Source organism: Eurosta solidaginis, chromosome 5 (assembly GCF_040869045.1).
Source record: "Eurosta solidaginis isolate ZX-2024a chromosome 5, ASM4086904v1, whole genome shotgun sequence".
Taxonomy (NCBI): Eukaryota; Metazoa; Arthropoda; class Insecta; order Diptera; family Tephritidae; genus Eurosta; species Eurosta solidaginis.
In genome coordinates this window covers 263,823,307-263,839,154 of record NC_090323.1, presented here as the reverse complement: position 1 = coordinate 263,839,154, position 15,848 = coordinate 263,823,307, and the positions used below count along the sequence as shown (strand labels likewise).

The window sequence follows — 15,848 nt, the reverse complement described above, 5'->3', positions numbered from 1 at the left end:
AGATGCTGTCCTGTCCTAAAAGTAGCTTGTATAGGCTGGTGAATTCATCTGCACTTCCATCTTCAATACTTCCTGTTTCTCGCACATCGTTGAGTTGTCGGTTTGTTATCGCGGAGTCAGTGGTTTCTTATTAGTTTCCTATCCGACGTGTCAACGATTTTTGTATCATTTCTTAACAAACTGATAAATCGTCAAGACGATATAGATAACAAGTCGATAGCTAATAGGCTACACTCCGGTAAGAAATCTATACATTTTCAAAATCAGAGTTAACATATACCATATCGATGCCCTTTCGATGAATTATCAGTAGCTTTTTGGTAATAAGTCTATAACTTCCCAATAACATATCGATTACGTTTTTATAACAAATAAATAACTTTTCGATAACTTTTAGATAACATATCGATATTTTTTGGATAAATAATCGATAAATTTTCTATAGTAAATCCATAACATTTTGGTAACTTATTGGTAGCACTTGCTTAACTTACTCGCCTTTCCTTTCCTTTTCATTCCTTTCCTTTATTTTACTTTACTTCCGTTGTCTTGTTTACCTTTGCCTTTATTTGCTGTCAACTCGACCACGTCCCATATCACCCACATTACGTTACAGTGAAGTGACTACTCTTATGCTTCTAGTACCACTTCCAGAGACTACGCTTACGCTTACACTAACCTTATGCCTACATTCTGGATTTCCCTATACCAAGAGCAAAGATTTTTACTTGAGTCGAGCTGTTGCAAAATGTATTCAATCTCGTAGAGAATAGGTTACTTTAATGCGGCTGCAATTTCAATACAGCGTCAGTCTTCACCGGTTCTATTCACCAGACCCAAAAAAATACCATATTTCAGGCCCCTGCTCATAAATAGAGGGAGGATTAAATTTTACAAAAGGTAAATGCCTCGGATTTTTCTTGGCCAGTAACTTGAACGGAGAAAACGTATGCCGAGGACAGAAACGGAAAGACTATAACCGCTAAACCTTACACAATGTGCTGGTTATATACCGCTATCGTTATACCCATGTTGCGCAATGACATCGCGGTTTGGTAAGCACCAATAAAATAGTTATGCGATATCAAATTTGGTCATACCAGCACTCTGGGGATATAAACTTAAATCAACTAGTTGTAATTTTTTAGATCAGACAGATTCGCCCCTGATGATGCTGAAATTTGTCAGCGAAACGTTTGGCAGAATGGTGAATTGAATTCTTTCATTTGCACCAAAATAAATGGATCAGCCAAACCTAAATTAATTAATAGAGATCAACTAAACTATGCACATCGATCCTCTCTCTAGACAACAAATTCTTCAGTAGAGTTCCCAAAGGATAGGATAATTCTCTACTGGCGGCATTAAAAGCCATAAGAAAGAACTTCCGATACCTGCTGTATAAAAACCCCACGTCCTTGGCAATTAACTTTGCCGGTTATTCTTTACTTTAGCTCACAACTGCTAAAACTCGTCCAAAAATATCGGGAGGGGTGTCAAGTGGCACCGGAGAGCTCCGGAACCGGGGGTGGGATCCATAGTATTTTTGCGCAGAACACCTTTCTGCATTACCCTGGGTGGGGGTTGGAGACCAAAATTATATCTGCGCAAAACACTTTTACCCACAGTTTATTTTGTCGGTACGACAAAATCATCAAAGTTACAACAGCCACATGAAAATTTTAAATTTTGTTTGCAAATATCTCTGGAAAGAAGTAAAATTTTCAATTTCGGATTTGTGGTCCTGGGTCCAAAGCGCGTCTTTTGACACCTCTCCCAATATTTTTGGACGAGTTTTGGCAGTTTTGAGCTAAAGTAAAGAATTAACATCTTCCCAACTGAGTGACACTGTTACTTCTCCAACCTCGTGCAAATACTGGCTCATGCCTTTCGCCGGGAAAAAAAGGACGCAAATCTAAAACAGCCAGTTTTTTAACACTCTTATATTAGCTTTACTTGTATGTATGCTTGTTTGTAACTCTCTAGGCTAGGAGCGTAAAGGAGAGTTAGACCCATCTAGCGGTAATTAGCGGCAAAACGAGTTGTGCTTAATAACGGAGACACGAACCTCTGTGCTACGGTGCTATCAACATCAAATATCTAAGTGGATTGTAGATACTAAAACGGCACCATATTTGCGTGTTTTTTAGTTTTTTGAAACTATATTTATATTATTCTATACAACAAGTCATTTACTATTTTGAAACGCAATTGAAGGCGGCCGCCGTGGCGTGATGGTAGCGTGCTCCGCCTACCACACCGAAGATCCTGGATTCACGCCCGGTCAGAGCAACATCAAAATTTTAGGCATAAAACAAGCAGGTCCCGATCCACAAATATGTAGGAAAAATTAAAAAGGAGCACGACGTAAATAGGAAGAGAAGCTCGGCCTCAAATCTCTTCGCAGGTTATCGCGCCTTACATTTTATTTATTTCATTGAAGAGAACTTAAAGTTACTCATACGCCACGTGGCATTCGAAAGTTTGAAAACCGTGGCTCAGTACATTTAATTGCATTATAATGATAAACATTTTAATTAAAAAGAGACCATCGATCATATCTTTTTTCCTTACTGTGAATTGCATTTTCTTTCATAGGAAAGAAATTGATCTTGGAACAATTTAATTTACCAACCAATTCCGGCGTCCATCTGTGAAAATTATTTTAGTTTTATTCCTTTATTTTTTGTGATAGTGTTTTGTTTTGTTGTTGTTTGATGGTACTGCCACGAAGTTAGAATTTAAGTGGAAATAAAATTTTAGTGGATTGTGCCGCCCAGCTTTTAAATTTTTGAAACTTAAACAAATAAAAAATTATTTTTTATGTTAGTCGTACGATTTGACATTTATGAGACTCTTTATATATGCACATACGTAAATACAAATAAATGTACAACATTAAAATGCCGTAAGAGTCTCATAATATTGTTGTGCGGTCCCTCATTAATGTTTATGAGTTTCGGAAACGACGAAATTTATATGTAATCTCTAATAATATCTACATACATATGTATTAATGTCAATGCGGCTAATTACATAAACATTTTTCTCTTTTAGGTTTGCTTATATGTGTGTACATTCTATACACAAGAATAAATATATTCAGCCCAATTCTAAACAAAAATTCCGTGCGAGTTTTTCTCTTCTCCCATTCCTCGTATTTAAACAAAAATTCCGTGCGAGTTTTTTCCCTTCTCCCATTCCTATTATTCTGAACAATGTTCGAAAAGCGGAAGCAGGTTTTAGGAGAAAAGTTGGTATTGAATTTGAGTGAGAGGAAGATTTCTCTACCATTCCTTAGGAGTTTTTTTCACTTGTTAAATTAAAGGGAATGCATCAAAATAGTTAAATTGGTTATTTTAAGAAGGAACATTATTTGTACAAATTTGTGCCAAAATATGCACATTCTAGGTAGGTAGGTAGGTATGGCTGCGACCCTGGTCGCCCAAGTAGCTATTTAAAGCCGTTTTGATGCCATGTAACTCGTCTAAAAACCTACGGAATGTTACGGTCAATGTATTACAACCAGCCAGAGTTGTTGATAAAATTAAGAATATTCAGGATTGCTATCAAAAATAACCCTCTGAGATCTTCTAGAAACGGGGTTCCAAGGAACCTTAGCCGGGCTCTAGCTAGAGTCGGGCATTTACACATAAAGTGTTCTACTGTCTCCCTGGCATTTGGATCTTTGCAGCTTCTGCAGTATTCGTTATACGGAATGCCCATCTTTTCCGCATGAGTACCTACTGCCCAATGAACGGTGCAGACTGCTATCAGTATGCGTGTGTTAGCCCTGGATTTGTTCAGAAGACTTCTCGTCCTCTTTCCATCATAGTTTGGCCAAATGGATTTTGATATTGCACAGGTGGTGATGTTATTCTACTTTGTTTGTGCTTTCTTCAAGTAGAAGTTTTGGATATACCCCTTGGCTACTGCTAAGGGTATGCCTATTTCGACACTGGTTATTTCCTCGTTCATCTCCGATGAGCCCCTGCGTGCTAGCTCGTCGGCCTTCTCGTTACCCTCTATCCCCCTATGACCCGGGACCCAGATAACGTGTAGTTCTAGATTGGTGGATAACTGGGATATGAGTCGCTTACAAGCCCACACTAATTTTGAGTTAATGTGTGGCGAGGAAAGCGCTTTTGTCGCTGCTTGGCTATCCGACAGGATGCAAACTTTACCAGCTACATTCAAGCCCTCCAGTGATTTGCAGGCTTGCACATTCTACCACAATATTCTTTATTTTAAGTCGAATAGTATATCATAAACAGCGGAAGGGCTCTTGGTATATTAGATGCAGCCATCCAGAAATTGCGGGATCATTTTTTAAAAGGCTTAAATAGATTTGGCATATGACGAAAGAGGAATTCAAGTTGGCTTGGCCGCCAGAAAATTGCTTTGCTGATTGGAAGCAGGCAACTCCACCGGATTTGTGTTATCCCGCCCTCTTCTTCTTCTTATGCTCCTCTTTTCATGTTGCTGTGACACCAATTCATTACGCATTTCAATGAATACCATATGAAATGCAATACTGTGCTTTGTTTATACTTTATTTCTTAATTTCAAATGAATTCGCAACAAAAATAAGGCTTTTAAATTTTTTAAACAAAATAAGAAAGGCGCAATGAAATTTCAATTGATAAAACAGCTGACTTCAGAAATTCGAAATTCCTTTTCCCCAATTATTGTTCTCCTTAGGAGAAAAGAATTGGAGGAACTTTTCCGCGAAAATAAAAAAATCCGGAAAACAAAATTCTAAGGGAATATTTAGAATGGGGCTGATTATATCTTTATAAGCCTAATAAACATAAGCTTCTTGAAATGTAATGAACTTTTACTGTTTGGATCTTATTTTGATTTCTTTGAATAGCTGTATGTACAGCTGGGAGCAAAAAAATAGCAGCGGCAGTTTTTTTAATCAAATATAATCTAAATAGTCAAACACATCTTAATTTTTTCTTTTTAATTTTACAAATTTAACAAAAAATTTCTATAAATTTTGTAACTGAAAAATATTTTAGAAAAAATTCGAAAACTCGAGAAATTTTACAAAAAGTTCGTACTTTTTATGTTAAGTAAATTGATTATACCGCAAAACCGCATATTCAAAAAAAAAAAAAAACGAAATTTTCCTAAAATTTTTTCAAATCTTCGAGTTTCTCCGAAAGCGTTTCTCATACCAATTTCATACAGAAACTTAATGGAAGTGCAATTTTGTTTAATTTAATAGTTAAGTTTTCTTTTTCACTTAGGAAGCGGCACTTCATTAAAGCGACATTTGTCAGCAGCCCCAGCTTTCACGCAAAATAGTTAAAATGGATAGCAGCCGCTTCCTCCTTAAATTTAAAGACAATCAAAATAAAGTGCATGGCAACTATTCATAGATGTCGCATCTAACCGAATATGTGCCTATTTTTGAAAAAGCAGTATTATCTTTTGCTCTTGATAAAAATTTGAAAAAAAGTTTAAAATGGGCGTGGCACCGCCCACCTGTGGTAAAATCAATTTTACAAATATTATTAATCATAAATCAAAAATCGTTAAGCCTATCGTAACAAAATTCGGCAGAGAGGTTGCCTTTACTATAAGGAATGCTTTGAAGAAAAATAAACGAAATGGGTTAACGACCACGCCCACTTTTAATAAAAGATTTTTATAAGGGTCGTGGACGAATAAAATAAGCTATATCTTTGCAAAAAAAGAGCTTTATATCAATGGTATTTCATTACCCAAGTGGATTTATAACAATAAATAGGAAAAACTTCAAATTTAAAAAAAACGGGCGTGGCACCGCCCCTTTTATGGCTAAGCAATTTTCTGTGTTCCGGGAGTCAAAACTCGAAGAAAAATTAACATATCGTAATGAAATTGTGTACACATATTTTCCTTATAGCAGAAAATATATCTAGTACAAATGGGCGGGATCGGTTAAAAACCACGCCCACTTTTATATAAAAGATTTCTAAAAGGGTCGTAGACGAAAATAATAAGCTATAACTTAGCAAAAAATAGTTTTGAATCAATGATATTTCACTTATCACGTTTTATTGTAAGAGGAAATGGGGAGACATTTTTTTTTTTTATCTGAAATGAAATGTACAATTGAAGCTCACGCTGAGTATATAATGTTCGGTTACATCCGAACTTAGACACCTTTACTTGTTATACTCAGTTGAGCAGAGCTCACAGAGTATATTAAGTTTGATTGGATAACGGTTGGTTGTACATATATAAAGGAATCGAGATAGATATAGACTTCCATATATCAAAATAATCAGGATCCAGAAAAAATTTGATTGAGCCATGTCCGTCCGTCCGTCCGTCCGTCCGTCCGTCCGTCCGCCCGTTAACACGATAACTTAACTAAATTTTGAGGTATCTTGATGAAATTTGGTATGTAGGTTCCTGAGCACTCATCTCAGATCGCTATTTAAAATGAACGATATCGGACTATAACCACGCCCACTTTTTCGATATCGAAAATTTCGAAAAACCGAGAAAATGCGATAATTCATTGCCAAAGGCGGCTAAAGCGATGAAACTTGGTAGATGGGTTGACGTTATGATGCAGAATAGAAAATTAGTAAGATTTTGGACAATGGGCGTGGCACCGCCCACTTTTACAAGAAGGTAATTTAAAAGTTTTGCAAGCTGTAATTTGGCAGTCGTTGAAGATATCATGATGAAATTTGGCAGGAACGTTACTACTATTACTATATATGTGCTAAATAAAAATTAGCAAAATTGGATGAAGAACACGCCCACTTTTTAAAAAAAATTTTTTTAAATTCAAATTTTAACAAAAAATTTAATATCTTTACTGTATATAAGTAAATTAAGTCAAAATTCAACTCCAGTAATGATATGATGCAACAAAATACAAAAATAAAAGAAAATTTCAAAATGGGCGTGGCTCCGCCCATTTTCATTTAGTGTGTCTAGAATACTTTTAATGCCATAAGTCGAACAAAAATGTACCAATCCTTTTGAAATTTGGTAGGAGCATAGATTCTATGACGTTAACTGTTCTCTGTGAAAATGGGCGAAATCGGTGGAAGCCACGCCCAGTTTTTATACACAGTCTACCGTCTGTCCTTCCGCTCGGCCGTTAACACAATAACTTGAGCAAAAACCGATATATCTTTACTAAACTTAGCCCACGTACTTATCTGAACTCACTTTATCTTGGTATAAAAAATTGCCGAAATCCGACCATAACCACGCCCACTTCATCGATATCGAAAATTACGAAAAATTAAAAAATGCCATAATTCTATACCAAATACGAAAAAAGGGATGAAACATGGTAACTGGATTGGTTTATTGACGCAAAATATAACTTTTGAAAAAACTTTGTAAAATGGGTGTGACACCTACCATATTAAATAGAAGAAAATGAAAAAGTTCTACAAGGCGAAATCAACAGCCCTTGGAATCTTGGCAGGAATACTGTTAGTGTTATTGAATATATAAATAAATTAGCAGTACCCGACAGATGATTTTCTGGATCACCTGATCCACATTTGGTCGATATCGCGAGAACGCCTTCACATATACATCTAATAGCCACTCGCTTTTAAAACCCTAATTAATACCTTTAATTTGATATCCATATCGTACAAACACATTCTACAGTCAACCCTGGCCCACCCTAATGGCGATATCTCGAAAAGGCGTGCACCTATAGACCTAATGCCCACTCCCTCTTAAAATGCTCAGTAACACCTTTCGTTTGATACCCATATCGTAAAAACATTCTAGAGTCACCCCTGGCCCACCCTAATGGCGATATCTCGAAAAGGCGTCCACCTATAGACCTAATGTCCACTCCCTCTTAAAATGCTCAGTAACACCTTTCCTTTGATATCCATATCGTACAAACATTCTAGAGTCACCCCTGGCCCACCCTAATGGCGATATCTCGAAAAGGCGTCCACCTATAGACCTAATGCCCACTCCCTCTTAAAATGCTCAGTAACACCTTTCGTTTGATACCCATATCGTACAAACATTCTAGAGTCACCCCTGGCCCACCCTAATGGCGATATCTCGAAAAGGCGTCCACCTATAGACCTAATGCCCACTCCCTCTTAAAATGCTCAGTAACACCTTTCGTTTGATACCCATATCGTACAAACATTCTAGAGTCACCCTTGGTCAACCTTTATGGCGATATCTCGAAAAGGCGTCCACCTATAGAACTGAGGATTACTCCCTTTTAAAATACTCATTACCACCTTTCATTTGATACCCATATCGTACAAACACATTCTAGAGTCACCCTGGCCCACCCTAATGGCGATATCTCGAAAAGGCGCCCACCTATAGACCTAATGCCCACTTTCTCTTAAAATGCTCAGTAACACCTTTCGTTTGATACCCATATCGTACAAACATTCTAGAGTCACCCCTGGCCCACCCTAATGGCGATATCTCGAAAAGGCGTCCACCTATAGACCTAGTGCCCACTCCCTCTTAAAATGCTCAGTAACACCTTTCGTTTGATACCCATATCGTACAAACATTCTAGAGTCACCCTTGGTCCACCTTTATGGCGATATCTCGAAAAGGCGTCCACCTATAGAACTAAGGATTGCTCCCTTTTAAAATACTCATTACCACCTTTCATTTGATACCCATATCGTACAAACACATTCCAGAGTCACCCCTGGCCCACCCTAATGGCGATATCTCGAAAAGGCGTCCACCTATAGACCTAGTGCCCACTCCCTCTTAAAATGCTCAGTAACACCTTTCGTTTGATACCCATATCGTACAAACATTCTAGAGTCACCCTTGGTCCACCTTTATGGCGATATCTCGAAAAGGCGTCCACCTATAGAACTGAGGATTACTCCCTTTTAAAATACTCATTACCACCTTTCATTTGATACCCATATCGTACAAACACATTCCAGAGTCACCCCTGGCCCACCCTAATGGCGATATCTCGAAAAGGCGTCCACCTATGGACCTAATTCCCACTCCCTCTTAAAATGCTCAGTAACACCTTTCGTTTGATACCCATATCGTACAAACATATTATAGAGTCACCCCTGGCCCACCCTAATGGCGACATTTCGAAAAGGCGTCCACCTATAGACCTAATGCCCACTCCCTCTTAAAACGCTCAGTAACACCTTTCATTTGATTCCCATATCGTACAACTAGAGACACCCCTGGTCCACCTTTATGGCGATATCTCGAAACGGCGTCCACCTAGGGAACTAAGGATCACTCCTTTTCAAAATACTCATTAACAGCTTTCATTTGATACCCATATCGTACAAACATATTCTAGAGTCACCCCTGGTCCACCTTTATGGGGATTTCTCGAAAAAGCGTTCACCTATAGAACTAAAGCCCATTCCCTTTTAAAATACTCATTATCACCTTTAATTTGATACCCATATCGTACAAACACATTCTAGAGTCAGCCCTGGTCCACCTTTATGGCGATATCCCTAAATGGCGTCCATCCATAGAACTATGGCCTACTCTCTCTTAAAATACTCTTTAATACCTTCCATTTGATACACATGTCATACAACCACATTCCAGGGTTACCCTAGGTTCATTTTCCTACATGGTGATTTTCCTTATTTTGTCTCCATAGCTCTCAACTTAGTATGTAATGTTCGGTTACACCCGAACTTAGCCTTCCTTACTTGTTTTTTGTTGTTTTTCTGTTATTGAAAATAATTTATTTTCGATTGTCATTTGCTATATTGACAATAAAGTAAAAGCAAAACGTATATTTTTGACTCAATTAGGTATTCGATAAAAATATAATGAGATAATTAGGTATTTGTATGGAACATTGAGTTCAATAAGGGATTTAATGTAGAAAACTGGACTAATTAATCATTTATCTTCTGTGTGAAATTGATACCAGATTGGTTTGCATTATTTCAATTACAAAATTCATAGAAGTTGTTTCCAATATTGAAAAAAAAAATTAAAATATTTACTAAACGAAATTCGCTAAAAATTGCTACTGCTATTTTTTTCGCTGAGCAATAATAAACTTGCCAGCTAATTTTCACACTCAATTATTGTAAACAAATCTTGTGCATTATAGTTTTTGTTATTGAAATCTAATCATATGAGAAATAAGAATCATTAAATACTCAAAATTTATACGTTGAAATGTTTATTTTAAATTTATTGAAATAGTATTAACAAACGTTATACATATGTTCTTGTCCAATTCCAGGGTCGAGGCGAGAAGAGCATCGTCCGTGGGAAAACTGTTCACTCTGTACTTGTTCAGTGTTAGTGTTGGTTGTATGGGTTGAATTGGCGGGTCAATAAAGACTTCACATAGACTGAATGTGTCATAGTATTACCAGAATTGTTTGACTACTACTCATTCTAGAGTTTACGATTTTTCGAACTTGTTCGAGATGAGATTTCTCGAATGCCTCGTAAGGCTCGCGAGTTTCTCGACATTCAATTTAATCGATTCATCGGCTGTTTTATATAGAGCTTATGATTTCTTCTGGAGCACAAGCGAAAATTTCCACAAAACCACAACTAAAAAACACAGAAATGTATAGAATACTTCCAATGCAGAGACTGAATTGAAAGCCGAGAAGCTCGCGAGTATTACAAGTATTGCGAGATTGGAGAAACTCGCGAGAAGCGTTGTTCTCGATGTCTCGTTAAAGTGTATAAATACTGTCCATACAGCAATTAAGTTTATGTCGAGTAAGCTCTACTTCATTCGTCTTTTGTTACTGACGAGGCCTAATTTGTAAGCATGCGACGGTAGAAGGCGTGTCCAGTTAGCATGCCAATGATGAGCCTTAAGTTTTCTCTCTTTAGAGTTATGAGCAACTTTGTAGGTCTAATATCGTATGATTTTCACGTGATTTTTAAAATTTTTGCAGTTCCGTGCTTCTACCCACCACTTTTCCGCTGTCTCTTTTTGATTTCTCTCAAGTGGACTAGGACATCTGCTGATTGTTGTTGTTGTAGTAGCAGTGAACAAATTAAATGGGGTTACACTGAAATGACAGCCCTTGTTCGGGAAAAATCCCGAGTCGCTCCGGTACATAGAACCGGCTGCCTTGGGAAGCGATTTACCGAGTGCAGTACCCCTTTTGCCAACTCATAGGTCGAAAAGTCCTTTTAGCTCTCAACAGTTTGTTTGATTAGTCGGAAAATAAATTCTGATAGCGTTATGTACAAACACAGTCTATATGTGATCTTTCTTGAGTGGCCAACTCAATTGGAGCTGGCGTCTATGAGCAGAACTTCAAGATGTCGGTGACTGCGGCATGCTAATCTACTATCTTTAAGCAGGGAATGAATGCCATAGAGGTATGCGTTACGTTGTTCGTATACGTTATATCCCTGAAGGAAAAATCGGAAGCGGACCACCTCTGAAAGTACTCATAACACATGTAGTGAGGAGCTAGGACTTGGTGTGACTTTCTAACGCTAACAATGGGGTAAGTCTCCTACTTTCTCAAACCTTTAAGATAGTTCCAGCTATCAACTTGATTTACAATGTAGTCCCCATGCAGGACACGTATTTTCTCAACACTAACATTCAAATTAATGACATTCAATGTAATGAGCATTTTTTGTTGGCGATTACCTTATCTCCCAACTTAACCTCAAGTTGAGCTTAGTCGTAAATAATTTATTAGGGTTGATCAGGGCCCGTATCGTGTTATACATTCCGTGATCGAATTAAATTTTTTAAATCAAAACAGCACTGAACTGGTATTTGGGATTGAGGTAATACGTGAAATATAGGCTACAAGTACTTATTAGATTCAAAATATACAAACATTTTTATGAGAAGCTTGACAGATTCATATTTAGCATTTGAGTGAACTGGTTTTTTATCCGTTATCGTATAACACCCAGATTTACTGTGTGCTACTCGTGCTGATGCGTAAAACGCGCGATTTGAATTTATTCAAAAAAAATTTAAGCAAACTTGAATGGTAAACAACTCAGATGTTGTTCATTTTTTAGTTCACACCTTTAAATTCATTCATTTACATCTCATTGAAATGTAATGAAGCGTTAAAATGGATGTACAAACAACAAGTACAAGTTTTCTTAACTGAGGAGAGGGCATTGAGCGCTTGTCAATAACATTTAGCATACTTAAATCTATTTAATATAAGTAAGTAAAAATATTGAGTTTTTTTTTCAGAACAAGTATTTTATATACTAAATAAAGCTTCCCTCTTTGATATGATGTATCATTCAAAAAATATAATGAAACATATCGTATTGCCCAACAATAAATTTGGACCCCGATTAGATCGGAATTACAAATGGGCGGTATCGAACAATAACCACGCCCAAGTTTTTTATTTGAAAAATCGGAAAAATATTTAATTAATTATGAAACTTTACTTTTGAATGGGCTTTGTCACTCTAGAAATAAATTTAGTAAAATAAATAAAACTGGGCGTGGCATAACCTTCATCTAGAAGTAAAATTAAATTTTCAAAGCCCATGCATCAAAAGTAGTTTGAGATAACGTGTTGAAAAGTGTTATCCTCTCTATTATACTTTATAGAGGGAACTACTAAGCTATATACTGCCTACTTTGTAAAAGTCCTTTTTATGAAGCTCGAACCGTCACGAAATTTAAGTTTAAATTAAGCACAAGTAGAGCTAGGACGACCCATTGAGGTACTTCTTGTTTAAATCTCCTTGATCTATGGGAGGGTTCTTTATTCCCTAGCCTTGATCACCAACCACCAACCAGATAAGCACCAATCATATAAGCACAAGAAGGACATCTGCCTCCTCCACAAAGAGTCGGTAAAGTCTTATGCTGATAAATATCCGTCGTACACCGTCCTCAGAGTTCGATATCCAAAACTCGTATTAGCGGAAAGTAGATTTTCCGGAAAGACCCGCGTTACTCCGGCAAAACTTCGATCTGGATACTGTAGAAGGCTAATTTTTTACTTATATAGAATCAACTCCGACTCAATGTAATGTGTGTCCACATGACGCCAACCACCAATCTCTGCCTCAATTGAAAATGCCAGCTGCCATTGACTTTAGAAAGAGGATATCGATAACAATTTGTGAGTCATCGAACCTGTTGGATAAAGTGAAGCACTGCTCTAAAAAGTAGAAGATGCCTGCTGGTTTTGTCTGAAAGCTTCAACAATAGCTCCACAGCCCTATACTCAGTGAGAGTTAAAGCTCCTTTAAGCAATTACCACTACCTCCATTGCCATTAAGTTTGAACCCTAATCGTGAAGACATATTTGGACTCAGGGTCTGAAGCAGAGATATGTTACCATTTGTGGATTCTAATAGATAACTTTTAATTCTAGAGCGAGTCGGTATAACATCTTCTAGTTGACGGAACGTTTCGGGAATGGTCTCTAGAATGTTGGCATAGCCAACAATTCAGTTTATGGAGAGGAGGTTTATCATAACTCCCACATGACATATGGCGCTCAGCATCCAGTACATTATGTTCGGCTTTATACTCCATATTTACTATATTCCGTTACCAAATCTATTTAGAGCCACACCCACATTTTTAGACTTCCTCACTGGTTAATCTTGCATAATTACTTATCACCCACTCCTCTCTGATTATATTTAACATTGGTTTAATGTCAGGCGATTTACTCAACTCAAAACAGCAAAAAAAAATGAGCGGGTCTTATGCTATACAAACAGAGATATGTATGATAATAATTCAGGATATGATATTGTGGAATGGTTTAATAGGTCGCTAAAGATTTAAACAAAGAAGCTTTATACATACATATATAAATAGGAACACGTGTATGGAAGCTTAATAATAAGGGAATAAGCTTTTCACTTACCTCATATCCTTTGATGCGGTAAATTTGTTCGTTTCGTACCAAATATACCAATGCTAATGGCAGCAATGCAATCGCTGTGAAAACTAGAAAATAGCGCCGAACGGCACGCCAATGCGTCGTATTTAGTCTCATTTACTTGAACGGGCGTTAATTACTCTGCCCCCTGTTACTTCAACACCAGCGGCTGTTTGCTGCTTCTTTGATATGAAATGTAAATCATGCGGTACAAATTTTCTTTTACAACAACAATAAATAGAACTTTTGGTATTGTTTGTTAATATTGCTGATTTTTTTTGCAGTGATCACTTTGTGGTAAATGGCTGTAAAGAATATATAATAAATAACTTTTTGTTTTGTATGTACATACTTATGTATGAAAACATTGTAAAACAATGAAGAACAAGATTGCCTTCGGCTGTGCCGAATACCTCATACCTTTCACGAATGGAGTTGAAATTTCAAAAATTCAAAACATGTGACCTTGACGATTTTTACATACACCGAAGTATGAAATATGTATCCCAACAAACACTAAAAACAAAATCTCAAATGTTTGAGAAAAACATTGATTTTCAGTTTGATATTCATATTGAAACAAAATATTTTCTGAACTTTTTCTCAAACGTCGATCTTCAACTTGAGAATAATTTGAGACATACTTGAAAATTTTTTTCTCTCAAATGTTTGAGAAAACATTAATTCTCCATTTGATATTCAGCATTATTTATTATTTGAAACTAAATATTTCCTCAACTTTTTCTCAAACGTTTTTCTTCAACTTGAGAATGGTTTGAGATATATTTGCATTTCGTTCCATTCTTGTTGAAAACCATCGATATCATGGAGTATTTTCGTTAATAGTAGTGTGAATACTTTTGCGCCAATGTGTGTAAATTTTAAAGTACATAATAGGTGTTCATGAAACCCAAAACTAAAATAAAACATAGTACAACATGCTTATTTTACATCAATGCTATCGATAGTGTCGTTGATAGTGCCGTTGATAATTCGTCGATCTCTAATTTGCATACTTTAGCTAGAAATGTAAACAACCGATTTTATTGATTATGCATAAATCTAAATCAATTAAAAGTGAAGTGAGGCAAATAATAAATTCACTTACCGAAAGTGGCACAACAGTGGATTCCATTTCGGTTCGCTTTATTCTCGTTTGAAAAAGAGTTGAGAATCCAAAAATTCTCAATTTGAAAATAAAGAAAAATTCCATATTAAAAATGTTCCTTTTAGCCTGAGAATGCTACCAAGGATTATTTGAAATGCGTTTGAAAACTAGCGTTTGAAATGTGAGAAATGTTCTGATTCTCAAACGTATCTCAAACTGAGAATTGACAAAAATGTTTTTTGGGATGTGTCAATATCTTGTGAAATTTCAAGCTTCTAGCTATTAAAACGAGGAATAAATGATGAAAACCCTCTTTTCCGAAAAATCGGTTGGATGATAATTGTACAGGTGCCCGATCCGGTCGGTCACAATAAATGATTTATCGGGCACCGAAATATACCATCATCGTACTCATCGAGATATTTTACAAATCGAGAGACTTGTTTGCGTTCAAACGGACAGACAGTTAGACGGACAGATTGACATGGTTAAATCAACTCAGTTTGTAATCCTGAATATTTCGGTATACTTATCGGTGATATCGCTTCGAGATAATTTTTTCGCCATTGTATTCCATTTCGGGACTATCTTCGGATCATTTTAGGATTTTTTTCGGGAGGAACATAATCCTTAGGGAGGGATAGTTTGAGATATGATCTTGGTACTATTTTCGGATTATTTGCTCTTCGAACGTTTATGTAATATTGCCTTATTTAAGAAATCGATTAAGGCATGCCCTGTCTCAGAATCTATTCCATTTACATAAATGAAAAGTTTTTTGGGCTGATTCCGAGAAAGAATTAATATGAAACAAATTCTGAGATAGCACATTTTCTACTCACTGAGTAGTACTCAGACGTTGATTTCGTGCAACCAATTGAAATTGAACTTCAGTG

General features: G+C 36.6%; 1 protein-coding gene across 10 annotated transcripts in view; it reads right to left on the bottom strand.

Annotated features, from left to right (window-relative positions):
- Positions 1-15,848, bottom strand: part of LOC137253385 (carbohydrate sulfotransferase 11) — a 50,576-nt gene that overhangs the window by 19,732 nt on the left and 14,996 nt on the right. For all 10 annotated transcript variants that reach the window (XM_067790194.1, XM_067790195.1, XM_067790196.1 and 7 more), the window contains one exon: positions 13,830-14,149. In XM_067790194.1, the coding sequence (XP_067646295.1) occupies positions 13,830-13,961 (132 nt within the window). In that variant the 5' untranslated portion in view covers positions 13,962-14,149. The remainder of the gene's footprint in view (positions 1-13,829; positions 14,150-15,848) is intronic.